The 27,897-nt window shown below is 50.8% G+C and overlaps 1 protein-coding gene across 1 annotated transcript in view; it reads left to right on the top strand.

Moving 5' to 3' along the window:
- LOC107188964 (inactive tyrosine-protein kinase 7-like) overlaps window positions 1-26,154 on the top strand; it is a 28,507-nt gene extending 2,353 nt beyond the window's left edge. The window contains exons 3-9 of the mRNA XM_015577368.1: window positions 21,914-22,037; window positions 22,474-22,907; window positions 23,336-23,632; window positions 23,785-24,351; window positions 24,460-24,735; window positions 24,832-25,017; window positions 25,100-26,154. Of these exons, the coding sequence (XP_015432854.1) occupies window positions 21,914-22,037; window positions 22,474-22,907; window positions 23,336-23,632; window positions 23,785-24,351; window positions 24,460-24,735; window positions 24,832-25,017; window positions 25,100-26,154 (2,939 nt within the window). The remainder of the gene's footprint in view (window positions 1-21,913; window positions 22,038-22,473; window positions 22,908-23,335; window positions 23,633-23,784; window positions 24,352-24,459; window positions 24,736-24,831; window positions 25,018-25,099) is intronic.
- The last annotated feature ends 1,743 nt before the right edge of the window (window positions 26,155-27,897 follow it).

Genomic DNA, 27,897 nt, shown 5'->3' with positions numbered 1-27,897 from the left:
TCCCGAGTTGTAGCAATGAGAAAAAGAGAACGTACGCTCGGTGTTGGATGGTGTTGGCGCGCGGATCGCGGGTGACGCGATATTGAATGAATAATGAAGAAATTTGCAAAAAAAAAAAATAATAAAAGAGTGCATATTATTAAATCGGGGGAAACGCTGGGAACGAGAGAAGACGAGGGAAATAGTGCGGTGAAACGGTCTGCGGGGAACCGCGGGAAAGAGGAGAGGAAAAGAGAGAAACGACGACGGGGCGTCGTTAGCGGCCCGGCACCTCGTTATCATGTATCGTTTCGTAATTATTATTACACGCTGCTGCCAACCCGGTGAAGTGCACCGAGCACGAGCACATTTAGCGCGTGCTTAATACCCGTCGCGGCCCGGCTCGATTCCTTTTGATAATTGCGATAAATATAATAATGATAATGACGATGGAACCGTTTTCTTCGGATCGCGTCGCGACGGCCTGCCAGCCGTTCCTCGTCTCTCGCCCCTTTTCCGACGTGTGTATGCGATTCGTCTAGTTCGTCGCGATAATTTCTCTCACTCTGCTCGTGTGGATACTTTAAATCGTCGTAACAGGGATGGACGCGTAATCGAGTTATCTATGAAACGTTGTTTATCGCACGGGGGACGTCGAGCGGCTAACTCCTGTATCCTAGATCGGTGTTTAATGAGCTCGAGGACGGTACGCCTGCTGTATATTCCCTGGTTCTCGTTTGATTAATGAACCCCGTACGGAGTTCCGCGTACAAAGGACATCGATCTTTCGACGCGGAAGATCGATGAGGGCCGTTGACGGAGACAGGGAAGTCCCCGATTCGATTCGAGGGAAATCAGGATGTCCATTTGACGGACGGGATCCGAGGGGTTTCGATGTCAGCGTGATACCATGGACGCGTATCGAATAGCTAATTAAGCTGTTTCTGATTAACGAAATTACTTGTAGCAATAATTATGTGGTGTAATCGCTCGACCGTTGATTTCGCGTAGAGAATATGAAAGTCGATAGAGAATTGTACGCAGAGGAGTGGTCATCGTTGCGTTAAAGAATGAGAAATACCAAACCATCTATTACAACAATAATAATACGTTTTATTAGCTTAATTATTTATACGAATAGTATTTCGTAGTTTCTTGGTCGCGAGTTTGTCGCACAGTTTCTCTGCACGAGACTTTCAGGAAATGTGTCGGCAAGCTGCGCGAGCAACGGACGCTCGTAAAAGCAAGCACCGACGACGAAGACCATGGGTATAAATGGATGGCACGGTCACAAAAATTCCTTATCATCGAGGAATGGTCTCACCGTGGAATTTAACTTCCATGTCTTGTACAACTTTGAATCCTTTCGTACACGGGGCACCGGGTGGTCCACTTATCTTTACTACTTCGAACACGTCGCAAAAAACGTTTCGAGAATATTTTCAACCCGGTGCACGAAGATACGGAGTCGCGGCCGTCCGAGTTGAAGTTTTTTTTTTTTCAGAGGATATTCGACTAATTCCAGTAGTAACGTTGGCTGGGCTATCTTGCGAGAGCAAACTCGTTTCGGTTAATCTCATTAACACGTTTTAATACCCGAAATTCCTCCGGCGCAGGAAACACGCATAAATGGTAGCCCCCCGGTGCATTTCCATTTCATTAAATAACCGTCTGCGCGTATTTCCTGGATTCCAGGGGAGCTAGCTGTTTTTGTAGGAACGATGAAACGCATTTACCGGTAGAACCGGGAGAACCAGAGAGAATTTCGTTGTTTTTGGCCGGTATAGTCGTCAATCGTGAAAAAGTGTCAAACGCTTGGCAAACGGTTCGTCGAGAGAACCAGCCGAGGTTGACTCGCGACGATCGTTAAAAGACTAGACCGTTTGAATTTTTTTTCTCCCCCCCCCCCCCCCCTGACACGAGGAAAGACGTAATTAAATGCAGTAGTTTCGATCGCGAGTATTTTCGCGATATCGAGAAACGACCGTCGTCGACGCGAAAACCTCCCCCTGGTTTTTCCACCCCTCGAAAGGTCGAGCGTCTGACGAGTGATCTCTCGAACACTGTCGGCGATGACGAGCTGGCCCGCCGTGAATATTCCCGCGCGTACCTCGCCGTGAAAACCATCCCTTTCCCTCTTTTAATTTTCAACCCCTCGGCTCGCGGCCACATACCCGGGCTACGAGGGACGGCGGTCGGTGGCACGGGGGGGTAATAACACGCCGAGAAGGATCCTTTGTCCAAATAAAAAAATAACATCTCGCTTCGCGACGAGGAAGAGCTTGCTGCGATACGCGACAATGGATAGGAAGTTGTTCAGCCCCCGAGCTACGGGAGGAACGGCAGCGACTAGAAGGGGGTGAGAGAAAGAGGCGAGAGACACACGGTTCGGACGAGGGGCTCGGATATTCTCGCCGACGCGTATCGTCGACTTTACCGGAGATCGTATCTGATTTATACGCAGAGTACGTAGAATCAAGACCCATGGATTTTCCTATATGTATATACGCGAGATGATATCGAGGACCTGTACGAGACAGTGTTTACCGTGTTGTTTCACGAGCAGTCACGCGTCGTGCATTGTTTTTTCTTCGGAGAATTACGATCGGCGGATCGTTAATTCTCAAGATTAAAGAAAAATTATACTTATCTATACTACTGGTATGCTACCGGATCGAGACGTAACGAAGCGTGTCGCGATCGTTTCGATCGATCTACCACGGTTACACGTCAACACAACCGAGAAGTCGTCCCGTAAATGCAGCCACTCAAACGACTTTGCGGCGAAAAATAGCCGGCCTTATTAATCTCATTTCCCTCGCGAACGCTCGATGGTTCGCGAGATTTAACAACTGAAGAGTCGCGGGGACTGGAAAGTGTTAACGCGATTCCGGGGACGAGTGGATAATGGGATCCAAAAGTGGCTCCAGCCACCGTGGAAAATCCTGTCTCTCCGGCTTCTAATGGGGCTACGGGCCGCCGCCGCGCCGCGACTAACGACCACGGGAACGTTTCGCGTTCTCGTCGATCCTCGTTTACCTTCCTTCGCGGCCGTCGTCGTCGGCGTCAGCGTCGGTCGCGGTCTCGGCAATTAGACATCACGCATTGTGCGTCGTCGACAATGAGCCATCGTCCCCTCCCCTGGAATCTCAATTTCCTTCGTCGTGAACGTTGCTACTATTCGATAAGCTACATCGAGCGACACCGATTTTGTACACATCATATTTTAGGTTAATTTAATATAGCATCTTTATTGACACTAGAACTACCGACGATAAACGCATATTTGCAAACAATTTTTCCGCGCAACTCGCAAAATTATGTCCATCGGCGATTAATTGGTCGTTTTAAAAAATTCATCGCGGTTCCAGTCGCGGCTCCCGCCAACTTGGATTTTTACATCGGACTCGCGGGGTTCCGAGCGTTCAGCGCGACCATTCTTCGCGTTAATTGTGCGACCTTAATTGCGCGCGCGGTTTGATACGTTTGAATTCGCGGCAAGCCGTGGCTCGATTGTTTTCCTCGCTCGGTTAATGAACGTCTTTTGCGCGCGGGGAAAACGATACTTTCCGCTCGCTCGATCCACTCTCGACGGTTCTTTTTTTTCTTGTGTTCTGGCTGTTCCATTGGCGCAAATTAATAACCACGACTAATTTATATAGCAAATGTTTAATTGCGAGGTCGCGTGCACGCGTATCGAGGAAAGAGGAGACGGCTCGGTTGGTCGCGTTATCCGTATTCTTGATCCGCATTCTGAATTCGCGTTTTGAACCCCCCTACCTCGACACTGCCTTCGACCCAGCGACCGGTCGGCCGCATAATGCGAGGCCAAATGGCAATTAGGCTTTCTGTATTGTACGCCACAACAATACACGTTTTTCAACGGGAGAGCAAGCATTCACGGGAAGAACGCGCGCGGACCCCTCCTAAATACCGCGATGAATTTACCACGACGCGTCAGGGGAGTGGCCTGATCCAGATTCATCGGCATATTAATGACACCTGGACGATAAATCATTCTCTCTCGCGCGCGCCTACGGGGGCCGAATGTTTCACGGCCGACCAGGTCGAGGGAAAGGGGTGCAAAACCGAAGGATGATATTGGACGGGTAACCTTCGAGGTGTAGTATACTTGTGGAATTTTCCTGGACGTATGATTCGCGAGTGAAATGAATTCGAGCAATCGAAAGAGTAGGCGCTGACTCCGCTTGAGTTTCACGGGTTAATAACTTTCACCCTTTTCGCCGCGTAATAATTTCGCGTTCCAGCCGTTTCGATTCGAAATGTTTCTTCCACGATGTGCAAAAAGAAACCAGAAAATTGGGGGGAAACGCCAGGCCACGCGGTACCTCTCAATTATGTCCCCTTTAAAGGGAGAAAATCCGCGAGATCTCGAGCCTGCCACAGGGATTCTCTCCTTCTCTTCTCGACTCCCTGGTTCTCTCCTCGTTGCTCTTGCTCCCGGGTCGGTCGCGCGCAGGTGGAGAACTCAATTCAGGGAGGGTTTGCTTGCATTTTCATTGTCTCGCCTCCCGTGCAAGCTGCACGTCGCCCGTCGTCGTCGTCGTCGTCGTCGTCGTCGTCGTCGTCGACGTCGTCGTCGACGTCGTTGGCCCGTCAGGGAGCGAGACGAGAAAAGAAGGGGAAGGAGGTAGCGTAAGAGGTGGAGAAGCCAGAATGAAAAAGAGGAAAGGGAAGAGCCAGGAGCCAGGCGAACCGAGAGGGGGTAAGCTAATCGTTGAGGCTGCAGCCCGGGGCGGCTGCATTTTTTAAAAACACTACCACAACGAATGCTCGTCGCGCGCGTTATACACCGTATGGTACCACGGGCGAAACTCTCCTTTATCTCCGTTCCCGTCTTTCTTCTCTCTCGGTCTCTCGAGCACGCCACACGGAGATCTCGGTGGCTGTGCCCTGGCCGCATTGTGCCGAATGAATTGCACCGGTGTGTGTGTGTGTGTAGCGTTGCGCGACGGTTCTCGCGCCCGTGTACACGCCCTCTCTTCCCCGGCTACTCTCGGCTGACCTTAAAATAGAGGAAGTAGAATGCGCGTTGCCTTCGTAAATTGCGCTTCCACGATGTTTCCGTGTTTTGTGTACGGTGCTCGCGAGACGACGGATTAAAAGGAAGGACAAAAGAAGCAGCTCGAGCGCGCTCGATGCGAGCATTTCCCTCCACCCCCGTTTTTCTACGTTACTCCTAAACGCATCTTCCCTGGTTCGTCCGAGGGAGGTGAACACGCGAAACGCGTCGCGTCCACGGTTATACGTATCTTGTTTCGAGCGTCGTCGTGTCTGTTCGAAGTCGTTACGGTCGGGAGCACGAACTCGAGGTCGATTTTCCTGGACCCTTCGACCGTTCCCGTGTTACGGTAATCATTAGCTGCAGGTATCCGATTCGAGAAGTTAAAAAGAAATCTTCGCTTCTTAGAGGAGCGCCTACGTCCGACGGATGACTCAGGTAGAAACCATCTTTCACCCATCATCGCGGCGCATCTCGAACCGTGGAGAATTTCGTTTTCCTTTGAACACCGTGAAGCGTTTCTCAGCGTTTCAAGAACCTCGAAGGAACCCGACTGATGCAAACGTCGATGTGTTTTTCGACGCTTTTCTTGTTCCCCCGGTTGAGAGCGCGCGCGACACTCGAAACAGGGGAATTTCCTCCGAAGCGACTCGGTCCATAGCGCGGCTTCACCGATCCTGTCGAAGCATCGTGTTCCCGGTCGATTTGTTTCGCCGCGACTTTTGTCCCACACGGCGCAACCCCTGTCTGTCAAATTACCGTCATCGAGGCGAACAATCGGGGCCAAGTGCGTAGGTGTACACGGTGAGCGCATTTTCATCGGGGAGACCCCGCGTGATCATTCCACGCGCACCAAGTGAACGCGACTAATAGCTAGGGGAATGGGGAGTAGAAAGAGTGCCTGGGGGAAAAAAAAAAAAAAAAAAAAAAAAAAAAAAAAAAAGGGAAAGTACGCTGCCGGAGTCGAAAGAGAGCAAGAAAGAGAGAGTCGATCGAAGAGCAAGAGGAGCAAGTCGCCGGAGTGAAGAGCAGCGGGGGCTGGGGACGAGAAAGGGGAAACGGTAGCGAAAGACGGAGACGACGGAGAACCCGAGAATGACGAAGAACGTGACGAAGGGAGGGGAGACAAAAAAATGTGACAGAAAAGGAACGATCCACCCTATCCGCGAGAATCTGCCCGATGAATACGGAAAGACTCGGGGACTTTCCATTAATTACGCTCCTTACTAATTAACCTTGCGCGTTTTTCCCTAATTAGTTGTACGACCGCGCTGTAAAAACGCCGGCGCGCATATAAGTTGCTCGTGCATGTTTAAACGACCAGTCTGGCTCGCGTCGCGGACGAAGAAGAGACACCTGTTCACCCAGCGGACATACGGAAACGAGTCGTTTAAACAGAAAAAAAAACACGCAAAATTAATAAAACCAGGACTGCTCGTCTCGGTAACGCGTCGAGATAAGTTCGACGCACGACGATGCCATACATCCACCTGGATGTGAGCTTGTGTTCAGAAAAAGAGAACAGAGAGAGACAGAGTGGGAGGGGGAAAACGAATGGTCGCCACTCGGAAAAACCACCTGCAAAATCGAGGGGCAATCGTTTTATTTCCTTGCTCGGGGCGCCCGGCGTTCAATGTAAACGGCGCGCGGAAACCGTCGCGAACACCGCCAGACCGGATTTGCCGCGGGAGAAATGGACAGCCGCGGTGAAAACGGGACAAAAATACCGGCCCTACCCCGGAATTGGTTATTTCACGGAACACGGCGAATGTATTTTTCATATTACGCTGACGGTTGGCCAACGACGCAGCCGCCTCGATTCCTCCCACCTCCCGGGGCGACGTTTCGCCGGTTAAACCAGTGATGGGCAACTCAGCGCCCGCCAAACTCACTAGCGGGCAACATGCCCGGTTGCCCATCACTGGGCTAAACTATTCGGCCCTCCAACCCCTTTACCGCGTGGAAAAATTACCTTTTTTTGTCACCGGAAGATAAAATCGCAATGAACGCAGTCTGCCCGACGAAATTTCAGAGGGATCCTCCGCTTGTCGAGGACAGATTTCCTTTCGAAGAAAAACGGCGTTTTTTCGAAAGTATCTAAACCGTTCGTGTTGTTCTCGACGATAGGGTACACGGTTTTTTAATATCTGGGTGTTCCTTTATGGTACTCATTCGAGAGGGAACCCGAGATACGCGGTGGCTTCGCGAGACTTGACATCGATCTTTCCCCGACGAGAGATCTCGAAACGGCGTTTCGAAGACCATTAATTTCGCCGGTACGACGGGCACCATCGACGGATGCAGATCTGTCGCTGATGGATGCATCCTCGATCCTTGGAAATCACGGGAACGTGTACAGCTATCATTACGATAGACGCTTCTTCTCTCTTTCTCTCTCTTCCTCTATCCAGGAAGTCAGCCCGAACGATCCATTTGCGTTCAGATCGCCTGTAAATACGAGTCGTTTCTTATCGGACTGCCGCGTTTAATGTGTCGTCGATGCACCGATTCTTTTCTTGTTTTTTTTTTTCTGTTTGTCTGCGCCGCGGGAAAACTCTAGGGGACTCTGTTGGCAGGAGAAATCGCATGGCTGCGTCAGCCGCCGCGTATCCCGTCCTTTTCCCACACGTATTAGTAGCACTATGGACGAGGTATAGAAAAAGTAGACATTTCATCCAATGTATTTTTGCGGCCCACTTTTCTGGGGTTACATTACCCTATTTCCATTTTTGTGTCATTACCCACCCACGGGCGTAGCCAGGTTATCGGTCAAGGGAGAACAAAAATATCAACACATTGACTGCCACAGTGAAAAAGGCCGTACGTAGCCAGACACATTTTATTTTGTTTTTAAAGTCATGAATCGTTGAAATTGTATGCATTCTGTTAATAGAAGCTGTTGGTCGTGTTTCAAATTATACTGCAATATTAAATATTACGGATTATGGTTTTGAAATATTTTCAAATTTTTCAAATTCAATCAAAGATTTTTTTGACCCGCCACAATAGGAAGACTCCGTGTAAGGTGTCGGTACCACAGTTTAAATGGGCCATCAATTCCCATAAGATGAAAGGTTTATTCTTATACCCAGTCGGTGGTAGTACAACGAATGGAAAACGGCAGAGAATATGCGATAAACCGGAATTCGCTGCTAACGGGGCGGCGGGCTGAAGCCGTAGTTGCTCCGCCACGGCGAAGCATCGATCGTCGCGACGTGTGCGCATTGTTTGGCTCAATTTCACGCGAGAAAGCCAAGCTAGCGAAAGCTCGACCCTCGAACCTGGAGCACAGAGACCGGGGAACGGAAGTGATCTCGCCGTTTCTGATTTTCAGTCGCGACAATGCCCGCTTTTGTTCGACGATCTGGCATCGCGTTCCTGCCCCGGGAACCGCTTCGAAAAGGGGTGTCGAGCCCACACGGCCGGATCTCGGCGGGCTCGATGCTGGCGCGAACGTAAATCGTTCCCGTCGAGCAACACTGACGTTGATATTCGCGTACGAATCCATCGTCGAAAGCCCAAAAATTGAAATTCGCGATCTATCGATATCGTGGAAACCGATATTTCCCTTTCTTCGTTGTTCCCTACTCTCCGCATCTCCGATAACCCTCGTGTACCCGTTTTGTTCTCCACCATAGCTTTGGTCGGGTGCAATTGCATTCCGATAAATATTCTTTCATTCTCTGTGGTCGTTGAAACCGATGTAACCCCTGTCGATCGGTCAACGAACCTTCGATTTGGATGCACGAAATGAAAGGATTGAAACTTGTTCCGGATCTTGGTTTTAGAAGGAATTTCTGATTCGAACTTCCTTCTCAGTTTAGTCCTCTTCACCCGGTTGTGTGCCATTTGTCCATGTCCACTGCAGGACGCTGCGATCGAGTCGCGTATCTCGCCGATTGAAATTGTCACGAGTCTCCCTCGAAACGCCGGAAGGGAAAATTGTCATCGCCGCGGAATATCCCTCGACAATGGAACACGGTAAGCCACTTGTCCTTCATGAATTTTTTACCTTGTCCAAACATGCTCGATGCAATTTTTCACGCTCCGCGGAGCGGAGAACGTAGCTGCTTTGTGTACACGCGTGTCGGCTCGAGTGCGCCGCGCCACGCGTGGAAAGGGAATGCAAAATCGTTTCGTCAAACTGCAGACACGCGCGCACGTGGCCGTCCAAGTGGCTGTCGCGCGTTGCACCGCCGGGGAAAAAAAAAACTAATTTATCTTCGCGTCTCGTCGTCTCGCGGCGTCGTGGGTGTATATACACGCACACATGCCTGTGTATCTATACTCGCAGATACGCGACACTATTTTCAGCTATTTTATCTGCCGCCAACGCGACTCCGTGCTCGGTGGAACGATCTCGCGCGCATTCGAATCGATGCTCACGCGGTGCCGTCTGAATTTTTCTCCGTTCCGTCTGCCTTTTTGCTTGCATTTCGCTTCCTCTCTGTCATTTCTCGCGAAATATTCTCGTTGTAATTGAAAATATACCCTCGCCACGGTGCGATTCCGATCATCTCATATTTCGTCGATAGTCCGAGTAAATACCACGAAAAAGTATCGCGAAGAATCGAAGTGTACCGATCGATCTAGCGCGAGCATACCTACGTATAGTTTGTTTTATCGATTAACGCGTGCTCGAATGTGCCGTGAGTATATTTGCACGGGGAGTAACACGATTCGGCGGTTCATCGACGGCGTCTGAGATTCCATCGCAACGATAAACGCGATATACGATCCGACTCGCTGTTCGGCCTACGATTATCAGACACATCGTAGAAACGCCGCTACTGGGAACTAGATTTTTAATTAAGTTCCGCTTCGAACCGTGTAAAATCCGTCTGGACACCGAGTCTTTTACAACCTATCCATTCGATCTTCCCAGGCGACGATGATTCGATCGAGCGGAAACACGCGAAAACAAGGAAAAAGGGGAAGTTCGAACGTTATCGAATTACGTGGTGGAACTACCAGCGCTTGTTCGGCCAGTTTTCCGCGGTTCACGGGAACTTTTACACGGAAAACGAACGCGACTCGACCGTTTCGTAACTTTTTAACGACCGTACGGCACCGCCCAGGGTAACGAGAGATATTTCGGCGGCGACGCATCTGGCAGTCGAAGCAGCGGGGCTACCTTAGCAACGGTGCAAAACTTTTTTTCGCCGAGGGTGGAGACGACGAGCCACGTATGTAACTGGTGGAAGTTCCACGAGCTCGACTACACCGCTAATAAAACCTTAAGTATTATTCGCCTAGGTAACCCTTCGCTCCTCTCGCAGACGATGCCTGGCATCGCCCCCTTCTGCGCGCAAGTTTGACGGTTCGAAAATAATTACCGTGTTCCTGTCTGTTCCTGTTCCTGTCTCCCTCGTTGCTGTTCCCCGTTTTCCCTCCTGGAACCCTGGCATCGTCTTTCCCGCGTGGTTCTTGTATTCCTCTTGGGGTGCTTTCGAGGATTGCCACTCGGAGCACGTTCGCAATACACTCGGTCTCCCTCGATTCTATCCCCTTCTCTCTCTCCCTCTCTGTCTCTCTCTCCGTTTCTTCTCTTAGTCTTCTTTCGTCTATCTCTTCCGTCTTCGAGTTCTCCTGAAATTAGATAATTCAGGAACGGTTCGGAGCGAGAGTCGGTCTTCTTTCGAGACGCGGATCACGGAGCCGGATCCTCGTAAACGGTTTATTTCCTCGACAGACGGTCCTCCTCGTCGGATACCTCGCTGATCGTGCCGGACTACTACGTGGTTTCTCGCGAAATTGTCCTTTCAGATTCACGCGCTGGGAACGCCCCTCCCGGGATCGTAATACGACGGCACGGAGCATCGTGACGTAAATTGTTAAGCTCCGAACCGCCAAGCCGACAGGAGAATCGCCATCGAGAGCTGGCTCGGAAGAAGTTCGAGAGCACCGGTACAGAACGCAACGGTTCCGTTTCAATATTTGCTTTTTATTTCTTCAAAGGTGCACCGAACGGCGGCGAGGCTCTCACGGCGCTATCTGCCTCCCCCGTCCGACTATTCGAGTCGGATTCTACCATTTCTCTTTCCCGAAAAAGCAAACGGACCGACATCGCCTGTGTCCTCTCCCGAGGGTTTTATTGCCTCGGTAATCCCGACGTCCGTCATCGGCGATGTGCGATACCGTATCTCGAACGGTATACGAAATTCCTGTTTTCTCTGAAAAAAAAAAAAAAGAAGGAATATATCTTCGTCGTTTTTACGACGCGTCATAAAAGACGCGAACGCGTTCCGGTGTTCTCTACACGGTGACTGGCGATATCGCCGATACACCACGGACCTCGAAGAATGCACGGCCCTTGTTCGAAGCAATCCCAAGGGACAAGGCGGGGGCCGTCCAAAAAAAAAAAAGGAATTGAATCCCCGCGAACGGAAAACTGCGGTAGATTATTCAACGGATAGGCGATCGATGTATAATGTATAAACAGCTTTGAAAGTCGAAGCACGACGAAATAATTGCGGCGCGAGAAGTAACGAGGCGGAGGCTCATTCGTTAGTAACTTCGCTCCTAAAAATCCCTGCCAACTCTCTCCACACCGTCGCTCGTCCCCTTCCGCCGTTTTTCCATTAACACAGACACCCCCCTTCTGTCCCCTTGTCCCACGAATCGAATCCAGTCGGAACGGCGCGCCGACACGAAACTATCGAGCGGGAATCGATTCTCGCTCGTTAACAACCCCCGCGATTCGGACGCTCCGCGGATTTTCGCTCGTTCAATTGAAACGATTCGCGCGTCGCTCGATGAATCGCGGATAATTAACATTAAACGTTCTTTTCAACGAGGCGCGAGACCTCTTGCGGACGATTTCGCTCGAACAATCGTCGAACCGATTCGTCGTTTATCGACGTATGTATATTTCGATAATCTTCCGTGTCGCGTTTGTCCAACGATCTCCACAGAAAAAGGAGCGTCTCCAAGCTTTTCTTTTGTCTGTTCACCGATCGACTTCGTTATTTAATTAATCTATTATTACTAATAATAACGGTATTATTCACGGACTTGATAGCGTTAACGGACCTCTGACATTTCGTGGATTATCGTACGATCCTTTAAACGGCGCAACGTTTATTCGATGTTCTGGTCCGTCGATATGTAGCCCCATTAAAAGTTACCCTTGCCTGGAGTAAATCGCGTGACCCCAGGATAGTTAGGCGCGGAGTTCTTTATATTTTCGGAGGAATGAAAAATTCCAGCGGGCTAGACGCGAGTAGTTTTCCCGAAGCAAGGAACAGAGTCGCCGACCCAGAGCTGGCAGACGAGGGCGGATAGGTACAGTTCTGGAGAGCCATAAAACTTTATGGTGCGTTTGCATCGACCGACCCTCCCTTCCCTTTCCCTGCCTTACTAGCATCCCCATGGCAACGACCGACCCCCGAACAGAGCCACCCTGCATCCATCTCCTTCCGTCTCTCTCTCTCTCTCTCTCTCTCTCTCCTCTCCTCTCCTCTCCTCTCTTCTTTCTCTGTCTCGCTCCACGGTTCTACTTCGATGTCCCGCGGTCTCTCTACCTTCCAACCGATCCACGCGCGCTCGCTCTCTCTCTCTCTAGCTGGTCGTCTCACCCTCGGTTCGCCTTCTTCGTCTTCCAGACAGTCACGTCAGCTGTCGACTCTTTCTCTTCCTTCGTCCCTTTCTGTTCCTTCAACGCGGCGCTACGACACGAACGGTTGGTTCATTCTACGCCATCCTGTAGAACGAAAAATCAGTTCCTTATACGGTCGCCTGCAGTTTTTTGTCCATTCGAAGCCCGTTGATATACTGCTTGGCGTTCGTTCATTGTGGCCAACTGGGACAGAACACGTGAAAGTAGCTGGAATCAGATGACACTTCTGGACCACTGCATGTTTCGACGATACTCCAGACCTCTTCCTCCTCGACCTTCGCCGTGATCGCTCCGATCTTTTCAACGGGCGTTCGATACCGTGCAAACAACATTCGTCCGGTGCTTATCTGCCTGGACCCAACAAGATATCGTCTCGTGTTCCACGAGAAGCGCCGCGGACAGTACGATTAAAAAAAGAATCGTACCTGATCGGGACATTTGTTTGTTGCGCGAGCAATCGCTCGCGACGATCTTGACATCGGTTTCGAGCGGAGTTTGGCACAATTTTATTCGTGAGAAACAGCAGTATGTGGGATCGTCATCCTGACCTTTGAACAGTTAATGAAATTAAATAATTGTTTGCCAAGTGTCTACTCATTCGAGAAGAAAGTATTAGCATATAAATTTTCATCTTTTATTCGTTATTCGTTATTTTTTATTTAAATAACAAATTTGCCCATCTCTGATGTCGAGTAGTCTGTACGTATATTTCACATCTGCGCGTGGGGTGCACCACAATCGTTGACGTCTTCTCGAAGTTCTCTACAGATAAATGGCGCTGTGTTCTCGCGTCAATGAGCAGATCAGATTTCACATGCGGCCACTTACAGATAGCTCAATACTCGCGACAATAGCGTTCTCGAGTTACACTGGCTCGGAGTCCGTCAGTTTTTGTCCTGGTTTTTTCGTCTAATCCCGACGCGAGTCGAGTCGAGGCCGCTCGAGTATTTCTTTTTTTCTCTCCTACGTCGCCGATGCGGTTCAGACGCGAGGATGCCGTCAGTTTTTTCTTCTCTTTCTTCCTTTTTTTTTTCGCGGGCCTGCTCGAGTTTCTTCCTGTGGGTCACCGACTCCATTCATAAACTTGGAACTCTTTAAAGGGTACGGATATTGGCGTCGGGATTCGCTCTCGCTCTGGATGCCGTCCAGTTTAAAGAGATGTAATCTTCGAACCGGTGAACACGGATCGAAAGGGGTTCCGTAAACGAAGATCGTGGCAATCTTCGGGGAAGCTTTGGAACTCGATATCGAGAAGTTGGGAGTAGAGTCAACAAGATCATCCGACGGTCGTAGAATCTTTCGGATACCAAAGATCGGGTTTCACGTTGCGATAGATTCTCGGCGCAGGCTTTTCCTCGGTTTTTCCGAAGGTTAATTTCGTCTCGCTGCCCGTCGAAATTTCTTCGATAAGCATTCGACGAGAAACAACTTCGCGAAGTTTGTTGTAACTCGCGAGAAACGGAAGCCTGCCAAGTGTCTTCGAAAGGCTGCCGCGAAAGAAACATCGGCGAGCCCATTGGAGCGTTCAGGGATGTCGAATCGATCGTTTGAAAATCGAGTTATCCGTTTTCTCGTTGAATCGGGCAACGAGTTATTCCAGCGTACAGTTTTTCCCTTTTTTTTTCACTTCGTCGAATCGATCTCAGGGACGAACTCAACGAAGAAACGGTGTATTGGGTTAGAGGTCGAAGTTCCGGGCGTAGTTGCGAGTTTCCATCGAGTTTCCCGCAACTTCGCAACGCGTCTGGAAACGAGTATGTATACATATATATATATATGTACAACCACACGGTGTCTCTGGCCGACACTCTTGTCGACGAATTAGCTCTCGCCCACCCTTTCATCTCTATCTTCTCTCTTTCGCCTCCAACTGGGTTTCTTTCTGTCCGGCGTGGCGGCAGCCTTGTTCTCTCTCGACTCGGTTTTTTCTCTTCCATTTTTTTTTCCGCAGTATTCGCGCGGCTAACGTTCCTCGAGCGAAATAACGAGGTTCCCCGCGTCTCTCGACACGACGCGTAATCCAGTAATAATTCAGAAGAAACTAGGCGACCAGCCACTCTACCCGTCCTATCCGTTCTTTCTTTCGACGGCAGGGCAGCTTTCCAAAGAAGACCGCGCGGTTTGTTTGCGCGTCTACGATAAACAGCGGCCCCGATGGAAAGGCGTGCCACCCTCGGCTCGGAGAGGAGAGACGCGTGGAAAACGTCGACGGGACCTGGTCCGTTTGCGTTCTACCCCGGTACAACTGTTTTTCCTCTCCCCTCGCCACGCCCCCACCCCTGACGCCTCGTCTCACCCCTTTGGCGGTATTCTTTTTATGTCCTTTTCGGTTTACAATGTACGTAAACGATCTCCAAGGGGAACGCGCCTTTGTATCTCGGAGGGATATTAGATTTGAAACGGGACGCTTTTAGCTCCCCGACCGATGCTCCTCTTTCGCGGGAACCGTTTCGACGACTCGACGAGGAAAATAATTTCATTTTTATCCCGGCGACAAGGTTCCGACTTTCCTCCCGCCTTGTACTCGACGCGTTTCGTTATTTCCATTTCCCCGTCCGTGTACTGGTCGCGTGGATCCGTAAAAAGATTTCATTCCCGTAAGGGCGCGCGCGCGCACGGTCGATTCGAAGTTGTCGAACTCGTCGATTTCGACTCATAGAGACAGACAGGGTTAGAAACTTTGCGAAACGGAAAGATCGGAGGAATTGTCGGAAAATATCAAAGCTCCCGGAAGCATCGTCGTCGAATCGGAACTTGTCCCCTTCTCGAACGTCGTTTCAGCGAAAAGACACGCGGGAGGTAAAATTACCATACGGGATAAAAAAAACAAAAACACAGATTCAGTTTCTAAATCGTGAGCCGCGGCGGCAAACGGGGCAGCAGACGCGTATCGTTTTTCCTGGCAACGCGGTGGGTGCCCGGTGCTCTTCGGCGTTTTCCTTTCATGTCTTTTCAGCTTGGAGGGCTCGTTTTCACCGGGCGTCGCGTTTACAATGTACGTAAACGGCCCCCGCGAGGAAACAACGAGGGAAGAGTTCTCTTTGACTAGCATTTTTCGAGCCTGTGTCGTTTTACCTCCCGCTCGAGGATCCTTCCTTTCTGTTCGCGCGAGATAAAAAGCCGCCCAGAGTCGCGCGCGCGGCCACACCGACGGGACTTAATGTCGCTAAATTACTTTCGCGCCACAAGAATTATCCTCTTGTGTTGTTGACGATTCATATTTCGTCTCTGTAGCTGCACATCGTTCACTTGTACAAATCGCATAAAAGCAGTATTATGCCGGTATCTGCAACGTTTAATTGTATGTATGTATATATATATATATATATTTTACCCTCACGCAGGGTCAATGTATGCATGTATGTATTAGGCACCGTTTATATTCGAAGTAGAAGCGAAACGGTGAATTGGATTGGACGGTTTTGTCGGTGATATTTTTATGTTGCCGAACCGTTCGCTTTTGTATCCGTGTTAAAAGTTTAATAACGCGCGCGAGCATTTGAAAAGGGCCGACAATCGCTGCCTTTTCACTTCACTCCGCCAAGCTATTGCTTCGATCGTTCGCGATCCCGACCAGTTACCCGTTCAATATCGGTCCCGGTTGAATCGCTTCGTGGAATTCCTACCGCCCCCGTTTCTTTTTGTTGTCGAAAAATAGCCACTTCCACCGTTTGTTTCCGCGGCTGTTTTTCGACCGCCCCCGGGCCTCTCACTCGTGAAACACCCGGAACTCGCGAACTATTGTCTGAATCGTCGATACGCTCGTTTTCACGACGGAAAATAAAAGCCAGCGGAGTTTGAAGTTTCCTCTCGCTGAAAGGCGTGTTTGTTTCTTTGAAAAGTAGCGGCGATTCCTTTGGTTTTCCGTTCGAATCCGATTAAAGCCCATTGGCGGAAATTGGTAGAATTTTAAATCGCTCGACGCGAACCGAAAGGCGTCTTCTTTGAAACGACGAGAAAGGGCTTCTTTCGGTACCCCGAGGTAGCTTTCGACACCGGTGACTCGGAAAACGATCGTTTCCGTCGGTTGCTCCTTCGACTTTTCTCTCAACTCTTCCCTCGCCGCTTCTGGAGCACAAACGCTCTTTACCGGCTGGTTACCGCTGCTCTTTAAAACACGGAAATCGAGCGTACGAACGGGCGCTACCGTCCGATTCCGATCCCACGCTCCATTAACGAGACACTCCGACTTCTCCGTGCCACTAGGAAATTGAAATCAAACCGTCAAGTCGCCCGACGATAATCGTTAATCGACTCTGATAATTTGTTATCGGAGCCGAGCACTTGTTTGTTTTACTCGCCAGGCTGTAGAACAAAGGAGGGTCGAAAACAGGCCCCTTGAACGTTTCCGAGAACAACTTCCGCTAGTAGCGCCTTTTTCGGGGGTATATTCGACTGATTCCCTGACACGACACATCTCGTATTCGAGTCAATTCTTGCTCGTCCTTGAAACATCGCTTTAGATAATAACCGCGATGTAACAAAATTAAAAACCGAGAGCTTAGATTCGGTATACCAAGGGCAGGAATAGGGTGGTGCTGTTCCGTTGAACGGTGGGCACTCTGTTGAATCTGGGTGGTCCGTGTCAAACCGTATCCCACTCTCCCGGAAGATTACACGCATCTGTCGACGCGTTCTCGATCCCGTTCCTGATCTCCCCCTCGGAAAAAGTAGCGTATCGCGTTACACACGAGTGGGCCAGCCGGCTTATTCGTGGACTATAGCCCGCCTTCCATTCCCCCGAAGATCAAACTCTTTTTAATTATCTTTCCGTACGTTGTACCGTACGTATTGACACTGCGAAATTGAGGAAACGTCGGTCAGTACCGTTGAAAAATACGACCAAGGTCTGAACAATCGATGGGAAAATGGCGCAAGAGGAACAGGCGAAGGGAGGCGAAACAGCGAGGAGGAGAGTCGAAGATTCGAGGGGTCGACCTTCGAGACAAGGCTGTCGAAGAGGCAGAGTGCTCGGGTTCCTCCCTGTGCCACAGGCTCCGACTACACGAGCCATCCAAGTTCGGTACGCACGCGCGCGTCTTCCACGGTGTTTACACGAAAGTTAATCTCGACTGCGTGGTTTAGTGGATGCTGAAGGAGCGAGAAGGACGGTCGACGGAGGCGCGGGAGGGCAGGCAGGACTTTGGGTGGCGTGTACACGATGATAATAATAAACGTTGCTCTCCCTTTCTTTCTGGGCTCTCTCTGTCTCTCTGTGGTTCCCTCTGCTGCTCTCCTTTTCTTCGCCTTTTCTTCTCTTGCTCTTACTTAGCGCGCTCGCGCTGCCGGCGGTGCCTTTGATCTCTCGCTTCGTTTGTGCATTTAAACACGGCTTTCCGAGTAGTGGAGAGAGAGACAGGAGTCGGGCGAAGCTCGAAGGGGGTGTGGGCATAGGGGAAAACCCTGCACATAGTACTACCGATAGAGAGAGAAAGTGAGAGAAAGACAGAGAGAGAGAGAGAGAGAGGAAAACTAGTCGAGTGGCCGGGCAAAATCTGACGGAGACCTCAGAAACGCAAAGTGAGTTTCGCGATTACAAACGAGCCCTCCTTACGCACCCCTCCTCGCGTCTTCTTCTCTTACCGACCAACTTCTCCCGGGGCTTTTCTCTCTCCCACTTCCTCCATCCAGGCTTTAGCCCTCTCTCACCACCACGGTCATCCCTCCGTGATTTTTCCTTCATTCTTCCGGGCTTTGTCATTCTTTATTGTCGCATTGTGCCGCGTTACGACGAGCCACAGCCTTCGAATCTCCCACCTTCTCTCTCGAGGATAACTCCTCGAGATTTTAATGCTCCTTAATGGACTCAATGTCGGAGGAATGGGCGCGGCGCGGGGCATTTCAACGCGGCCCTTTAATCCGCTCGGTGCAACCCGGGGCCCCGTGGTCGCGAAAAGAACGAATAGAAACGAAACTGAGTAACGCGTGGACCAGAAAATCGGAGGGACGCTAGAAGAGAGAGAGGGGGAGAGAGAAGGATGGACCAGAAGGGTGGCCGCTATCCGGACGGAACGTTTTCGAGCCAGCTGTTTGCTTTTCATCCCCAACGTGCCGACGCTTTGTCCCGCGCGAACGTTGTTCCGGTGATGTTGTTCGATGCGTTATTGAAAGGAGTAATTTGCGAAGTTAACGCGCGACGCCAGGAAACGCTCCTCTCGCGGTAGCCGTGTAATAATAGCGGGTAGCTTCGACGTTAATTGCCAGTAATTAATATCGACGCGAACGGTACAGGTGAGAAGTAATCGAGATACATCAAAGGTCGCGTTTTCTTTATCAACGTATCGCGATCATTATTCGCAGACTTTGGTCCCGAAACTCGAGTTCCCTGACGAATAGTAACCGCTGGTATTACCCGATCGTGTGTGGGTTCGAATCAAATTCCGTGCGCGTTACCCTGTTACGTGTTATTAATGATCAATCGAGTATCGCAATTATACACTTTGTAACGCGAACAAAAGTACGTAATTTGTGTCTGGTATTCATTAGCGCCCATCCGTGTATATGCTTACGAGGTTCGGTACTCGCTTCGATTGAAACTCGAACATAAGCATCGTCCATTCGCCTCTCGCGACGCGGATTCGAAGTCGTTCCGTACCGTCCCTTTTTTCGCGACAAAGAGAAAAACGCGCGAAGAGATGGAAAACGGTGGTTGTGCATTAGCGAGACATATTAATTCGCAAAGTAATCAGCCCGTAAGGGAAACTTGGAACCCGTATAGCGTAGTCGGGTTTCCCCAAGACACTATAGAAAGGTCGGGCCTCTCGACACGGCTCGACTTCGACGCGATAAAACAAGTTCATCGTAGTCGTCGTCGACGGTGGGGAAGCATCGTGGGGGATAAAAGTAGAGGGATTGGACAGGCTGCGCGGACCCAGTCGGCTGTTAATAACGCCACCTCGGGGACGCCGCGGCAGCAGCCGGTCGGGAGTGTGTAGTCGTCTGCGTTTCATGGGTAACCAGGTATTCGCGCAAAGTAAATTTCGTTGCCGCAAATTTTTGTTTTCTTCCACGTTCTCTCCTTTTCCACCGGTTCCGCCGCCACTGGTCTCCCCGGAATCGTCCTGTTGATCTGCAGAGGTCCGAAGCGGTGGTCCTCCTGATTCTGTCGGAGGTCAAAGTGAACGGAACTCCCGTAGAAATCGTGGAGTCGGCAGCAATACTGCCGGAGAACTCGCTAATGACGTGTGCGCTCGTCCTCGAGATCTTTCCCTCCCGCGTTTACGAGCCTCTACTCCCGCTCGGAGGATAATTTTGTAATGGGAAAATCGATCGATGAAGCGTGGCATTTGAATCGACGCGACGCAGCCGACGCCCGTAATGAAATGGAGCCCGGGATATTAATGCGTATAAAAATATGAAACGCGCGTCGGGTTACGCCTCAATGGGAGAGACGTTTCCTCGAGTAGTACGGTCAATTAATGGTATACGTCGGCCTCCCTTCTCTCCACCCCTTTTTCGGTTCCAGTTTTAATATCGAATATCCTGTCGCCCCTAGGACCACCCCACCACCGTTCGTCGGTCTCACGACTATCGCGTCTGCAACCAAAAGCGGAAGCCCGAGATTGCATTTTTGGGCCGTGGAGTCGTCGAAGCCCGATCGATCGATTCGGGGACGAAGGGTAACCAGCTAAATTAGCGAAGGAAGCCGTATCGCGGAGCGTCGGTCTCCGGTAAACTGTTCTCGACTCACCCCTCCCTCACCCTCCGCGATATCTGTCTCGGATTTCGTGCTCGGTTCGCGGTGAGATCAATTCGTCGTTGACCCCGGTGTTAACAGCTCGCTCGGTCCGTGTCATCCGGATCGTATTCGAATAATATCGTCGCAACGGAAGCCAGACTACGATCCGGATATAAATCGGTCGAGATGTCCGGCGAGGTAGGATCCGCCGGTGGAAACGAACCGGGGAGGGTGAAATAAGGTTGCGGTCTGGAATACGGAAACGAGTGATCTCGAATCCCGTGGAATCCTATCGACGGGGACCTCGATGGAAAGCGAGGAAAGACCAGAACGATCGGGCGGAATTCCAGAACGGGGAAAGAGCATTCGTAGGACAATGGGAGGGAAAGCAATTCCCCGGTCGAGCGGGAAGACGAAGAAGAAGACGGAGCAAGAGAAGAACGAGCCAGAGGGTGGAAGCTGCTCCCTGGGAATGTCAGCTCGATTCCGTCCTCGTTCCTTTTTGCTCCGAAAGGATCAAGAGGCGGCCTGGAACCGAGTGTAACCTATCGGTGAAACGGCGGCGCGGCGGCAGTGACGGCGTCCGCCTCGAAACCCACGGATTTAATCGAATCAAATAAAACATCGCGGGCCGAACCCATCCGTCCCTCTTCTTTTGCCTCTGGCCGTTCTAGAGAGAACGAGCTTGAGCCTCGTCGTTGTTTTTTCCTTCCCAACCCCCCTCGATCCTTTGGCTCGCGCCCTTCCATTCCGCCCTTTCTCCTCTTCCTTTTCCCTCGGTTTTTGCTCGTCGCTGCACTCAGAGACCCGATTCGTCCTGCGTCCACGCCGGGACACGTTCGGCGGACGACAGGACGACGCGACGTACAATTCCCGAAGAAAAAAGGAGGCGATTCGGGAGGGAGAGACAGGCCAAGAAAAGAGGAGCCTCCCTTCGCGAGCAACGTCTTTCGGCGACGTTCATCGGTTTGCGCGGAACAAACGCTTCGAGGACCTTCTTCTTTCTCCTCTTTTTACCTTAATTTACTCCGACTTTGTCGAAAGACGTCGGCAAATAACTCGGTTCGTGTTTTAAGGATTCATGAAACCGTTCCGGGCTGCCTCCCTAGCCGCGACCTTTTTTTCGCGGATCGCTCGAGCAACGAGGGACCATCCTCGATGCACTTCGTCCAGTTTTTGTCCCGCTATCGAGCGAGCTTGTTTCGGAAAATATGGTCCTTCTCAACCCATAAACTGGTATCCTGCTTTTACGATCCACCGTTGCTCGCTACGCTCGGTTTTCGTGTGCGAATCGCATTATCACGATCTATCGGACTCGGAGGACCGGCAAAGTGTCCCGTAAAAACGTACACGAAGTCGGTCGTCTGTGCTCGCCTAGTTTACGGTCGAAACGAATGAACGACCGCGAAGTGTCACGACTGCGAAACAGTGGTGGTTTAGAGAGGAACGGAATATAGAGTTATTTCCGAAATTCACCCCCCTCGAAAGTATTCGCCGTTGTCGAATAAAATTTGCAGACGGATACCCCGAACCGGAACGCGGCGGAAACGTCGGGACCGTTAAATTATTCGCGAGACCATAGAGGTTGATCGATCCGCGGGAATTTCTGTTTCAGGGATCAGCGAGGCGAACGTGCAGCTACAGCAGCCGAAGCTACCCTCCGCGATTCGCGTGGGAGACGAGGTTGAACTTCGATGTCACGTCGACGGCTCTGGAGACATGAAATACGAGTGGTTCAAGTTGGTTACATAACATAACTTCCTGCTATTTACCCACGCCCCGCGAAGCAACCCCCCACCCCTTGCATTTCCCTTCGATCATTCCAGGGGATCTGCGATTCGAAGAGTATTAGACCTCCCTCCCCTCGCGACGCTGGCAGACTCGAACTAACTTTAACCCCACGTCGCGTAACCGACACCCGTCGTTTACGCAACTACCGTTGAATTATCAAGCGACACTTTCCGTCACCCTCCTCCGCGCGTTTGTCGCTGATTTTCAGCCGTCTCGTATCATCCCCCTCGCGAACTCTTCCGCTACCCCCGTCGACAACGTCGCGTCGAAATCCAGACATTTATCTCGATATATCATGAGAATTCATCGTTCCCCGTGAATCGTGCGTTATCCAGAGACGTAGGGATCGAACGGGATAATCTTGACGATAAAAAACGTTTGCAGAAATCGCGAGCCGGTGGTGAGAAGCGATCGGATCGAAGTCAAGAAGAAGAAGCTTCACGTTCACATGGCGATGCCCGAGGACAGCGGGATGTACAGCTGTCTGGCGAAGAACGAGGCCGGTTCGTCGCCGAAAATGGACAGCTATCCGTTGACCGTGTCGGGGAACGAGACCGCGACGATAAAGGTCGTCCCGAGGAACCTAATCGCGAAACGGGGCGAACCCGCCGTCCTTCACTGCGTCTTCGAGGACGCTGACTCCGTTCAGTGGTTCTTCAAGGACATAGGCCCGCTGGAAACCGACGACGAGAGGACCGTCCTCGAGAACGGCACTCTGGTGATACGCTCCGCCGAGCACAGGGATCAAGGATTCTATTCCTGTCACGGGGAGAGGGGAGACGTCACCGTCACCTACACGGTCGAGCTTCAAATAGCTTGTAAGCAGGAATTTATTTTTCTCTTTACAGAATATAGTCTTCTTCTGGTGTTTAAACGGGTTTCCCGAGTTACGTTGATCGGAACACTTCGAGGAAATCTCAGTCGAGACTTTCGCTTCCGTTTTCGGGAACGAAACGCATTTGGTTCTCGTTAGTAAAATCACAGATGAGACGTAACGATAGCCTAACATGCAATGTAATTTTCTGTCCGATGCTTCGGGGGCGTCGGAAGCCCCCGTACCATTTCAGATTTCCATTCCTTGCTATAAGGTAATTCCTGATATCGGAAACTTTTATGTAGAGGTGCGACTCTAGCCAGCGTGATTTTCGTGGGACGCCAAGTCCCATAAGATGTTAGGTGTATTCTTACATCCCGTCTGTGGTAAAATATAGGCCCCGTGACAATACGAAGCATTGTATTTCCGTAGATTTAATGAACCTCTCGGCTGCCTCGTTCGAGCCCCTGCTGCCGAACCAAGTGGCGGTGGTCGGAGAAGATCAGGAGCTTCAGGTCAGCTGCTTGGAACCCTCCGGGCTGCCGGCTCCCAAGGTCTATTGGAGGGATCCCAAGGGACACATTATAAGCGATTCCGGGCCTGTCCGCGTTCAGGATAATACGCTTATCGTCGCGAAGGCTCGAATGGGCGAGGACGATGGCAATTATACTTGCGTCGCCGAGAATATGGCCGGGGAGACCGATATATCCGCTCAAGTGCTCATTTCCAGTAAGTTTCAACGAACCGACGACGAGAATCTAAATTGAAATCGAAAGGAGTCTATGCCATTGATCACTTCCGTTTCGGAATCGCGATTTCCATTACCCAACGAAGCAGCGTTGCTTCGATTAACGTCCATCTCGAACGCGGTCAAATTTCAGCTCCACCGTCGCTGATCAGTTCCCCGGAGAGTCTGAACGCGATGGAGGGAGATTCCGTGACGTTGACCTGCTCGTACTCGGGCATGGAACCGCCGGTGACCCATGTCCGTTGGCTGAAGGACGGGGAACCATTGAAAGAGAGCGGAGGACCGACGAGACATCGTGTAACCGATCACCACGGCAACGTGACCCTGCACTTGAAGAGCGCCGACCTGTCGGACAAGGGCACCTACGTGTGCGAGGTGTTCACCAAGGGTTTCTCGTCGATATTTTCGGAACCAGCCAGCCTGACGGTCAAGGAGAAGCTCAAGTTCTTGCCGCAACCGGTGGACAAACGGCTGGAACTTGGCTCGACGGCCAAAGTGCCGTGCAAGTCTCAGGGCGCGACCAATCCGATGGTGAAGTGGATCAAGGAGGGCGCCGGTGAGGAATTTCCGCGGCACGTGCAAGATATCAACGGGACGTTACATTTCAACGGTGTCCTCGAGGAGGACAAGGGACGGTACACTTGCATAGCCAGTAACGCTCAGGGATCGATCAATCACACGATCAGCATCGACGTAGTCAGTAAGTCCGCGCGGGAGCGATTCGTTGCGTTTCTAAGCTAGTTGTGTGTAGTCGGTTTACAGATCCCACGGTCGAACGCTAACCGTATTATTATTGCCTCTGACGCAGTTGCTCCGAAGTTCACCATACAACCGCAGAATCCAACGGAAGCGATCGAGGGCTACCCGGTGATGTTGCACTGCGCCGCCGAAGGGGATCCCAAACCGACCATCCAGTGGGACAAGGACTCTCGCATGAACAACCTGAATAATTCCCGTTTCGAGGTGTTGGCCAACGGAAGTTTGTACATAAAGGAAGTTTACCTGAGCGACGAGGGAAAATACGGGTGCACGGCGGGCAACAGCGGAGGATTGAAGCGGGAGGAGGTGCAGCTGAACGTGAAAGGTAACTTTATTGTCTCTTCCGCGATCGCTTGTTCGAAACTCGTCGCGTTGAGATCTCTCGCGATACACTCCGGGTTACTGTACGATCTCTTTGCAGTCGGCGACACGTATAGATTCGACATGGATTTGGAAATGAGCGACGACAAATCGATGATGACGAAAACGGTCATAATCACTCTGAGCGCCGCTGCGGCTTACATGGTTCTGGTGGTGGGTTTGATGCTGTACTGTCGGTACCGACGACGTCGCAGGAAGCAACAGTATCTTCAGGAACAGGCTGAAGGTATCGATTTTCCACCGATATTGATTCCGAACTCGCGTCGTTTTAAGTGCTCCCGAAAAATTCGTCGTATTCGATTCCACAGAGAAACTGGAGAACGGAGAAGTTCAGGAGGAGCAGACCGAGCTGAAGGAGACTGCTAACAGCAAGATGAACTCGACGCAGAAGAAAAAGGAGAATCGCGATTCTCAAAACAAGAGCGACGGCGCTGACACGGCTCAGAGTCAGAGCAGCAATCAGTCGAAGAAATCCAAGTCGAACTACGACAAGATCGCGGTGTCTCGAAGCAACCTGAAGGATCTGAAACCTCTCGGCCGTGGCGAGTTTGGCGAGATTTACGCTACCAAGTACCAAGTGGAGGGCGACAAGGAGAGCGTGGTGATGGTGAAAAGTCTGACGAACACGAAAGACGAGAATTCTCTGCAAGAGTTCAAGCGTCAGCTGGATCTTCTGCACAAGCTGAATCACGAGAACGTCGTGAAGCTGATCGGTCTGTGCCGCGAGGAGGAGCCGGACTACATGATCCTCGAATTCACCGATTGGGGTGATCTGAAGCAATTCTTGATCGCGTCGCGGAAGGACAACACCTCGAGCCCGACTCACGAAACTAAGGCTCCCCGGGCACCTCAACTATCCGTTGCGCAGATCATCTCTCTGTCGAATCAGGCGGCGAAAGGGCTGAAACATCTCGCGGACAATCGTATGGTTCACAAGGACATAGCCGCCCGGAACTGTTTGATCGCCAGCAATCTAACGATCAAGATCTCGATGCCGTGCATGACCAAAGAACCGTACCAGCAGGAGTACACGAAACACCGAAACCAAGTGATACCCCTCAGATGGCTGCCGTACGAGGTGGTTTACGAGGACGAATACTCGACCAAGAGCGACGTCTACTCTTTCGCCTGTCTCGTATGGGAAATGTTCCACCAGGGCGAGCTGCCGTTCAACAAGATGAACGACGAGTCCGTGTTGAGCGCCCTGAAAACTTTAACGCTCGTTTGGAAGCCGCACAAAGCGGCGCCGCCGGCTCTGCAAGAGCTTCAGACTCAATGCTGGGCCAACGATCCGCGGGAGAGACCGACCTTCGACGAGGTTGTCTCGAAAATAGGTGAAATTGTCGTCGACAGCTGTCTCTAGATCGCTCGACGATGCCACGGAGGCTCTAAATCGGCGATACTGGAATAGGGGTAATGATTGCGCGTGAACCGCGGAATTCGAGACGCGGGCGACCATTAGATCGAACTAAACGGAGGTGAACTCGGGAGGGGGGGATCATCGACACACGATTGTTGGGTTCCCCGGCCCGATGACTGGTCTCGCAATGATTACTCGTGTCGCGGTATTCTGTCGCGTCCATTAGAACGTTAAGGATATAATTTATTTGTAACAGAAGGATCCGCTCCAATGACTGCTAACGTCGGATTAGGTAACGATTACCGTACGGCCCTGTACACGCTACAATATTATACGACTAACGCAATATCTAGCAACTCAGTATCAGTGTAACGATATAGGTATTATCGATCGCCGCACATCGAATATTCGTAAGATAATGGGGCTGTATCGCCGTCACGGCAGAGATCGCGCAAGCTACAGTGTGAATGCATCGTTTAAGGAAAGTATCACGACCATATCAACATTGAACGAACGACGATTTTTATATCCGCCTAATAATTCACGTCTGCAACTCGTTGTATTCCGTTAAGATTTAAGGCTTAAGGATTATTTATAGCGAACAATTTGTGCCCGACACGTACATTTTATATATAGATATATGTGCATTGTACAAGATCGATCTAAACGCGTGTCGCGTAAAATCATTTCACGAAACACGCGTCCAGAGTGATCCTGTACGCCGCCCAATTCCACGCGTACGAGTTGAACCATTCGTTTGAAACTATTCGCATAATCGCGGCCGCTGATATCAGTTTCTAGAGACGTGTGGGTTCGATCGGTTATTCGAGTAGTTTCGGTGGTCGCAATGGTGGAATCTCGTAAACGTGTACCGGGAGAAGAGAAAAAGAGATGAAAAAGGAAAATGAGGAGCGATTGCTCGATATCGACTTGTAGAGGATACAGCAAACGGCCTTGTACATACCGAGGGTATAACTGTAAGTTCATTCGTTAAGTAAAATCGCGAGATTCAAAGTTTGTTTTACAATCGACAGGCACTTCCGATGGATCGCGACGCTTATCGTTCTCATTGTTTCTCGGTCACGTCGAACTTCTGTATCGAGCATCAACCTTACGGACTATTTTTGCATTCGAGGTGGCATTAAGTGAAACGAGTCCGTCGCGTCGAGGTTCGAGTTCTTCCGAAAAGTTCTCGCGGGAAACACAACCGGGGGGATGATGCCTCGACCGTCCATATCACGAAGATCCGTACAACGAAGCCGTTTCATATCGCGTTACCGTTCCGATTATTTCTTGCACGACCCTGTACGCATACACATTTCGCGAATTCAAGCTAAACAGCTGCGATTCGTCCCTGAAGGAAGAAAACAAATGTAATTTCTCGGGGTCGTGCGCGGTCCCACATCTTTCTCGAGTTCGAAAGAACGAAGAACGCAAACAGCCAGGCACCGCGAACCACTTGTTAGCCGTACAGGAAAAAGAGGATAGGCAACGAATACACAGTATGATCGTATAACATATTCCGCATCCGTATTATTACGATTACTATCATAGCTCGCGCAAGGAAAACGCGCGTACACGTTCAGAGTTGTCCACGTCGAAATTCGTGCTCCGAAACAAGAAGTTGGGTTTTACCAGAAAGAAGCATAATCGTAGTTTGTCTTCATTGTCCGGTTCAGTAGAGGTTTCTTTCGAGAAAAAAAGGCAAAAGTATCATTCAGTTATTCCAACTATTCAATCGAGCTC

Source organism: Dufourea novaeangliae, unplaced genomic scaffold, assembly GCF_001272555.1.
Source record: "Dufourea novaeangliae isolate 0120121106 unplaced genomic scaffold, ASM127255v1 scaffold125, whole genome shotgun sequence".
In the NCBI taxonomy this organism is placed as follows: domain Eukaryota; kingdom Metazoa; phylum Arthropoda; class Insecta; order Hymenoptera; family Halictidae; genus Dufourea; species Dufourea novaeangliae.
This window is presented reverse-complemented; position numbering and strand designations above follow the sequence as displayed.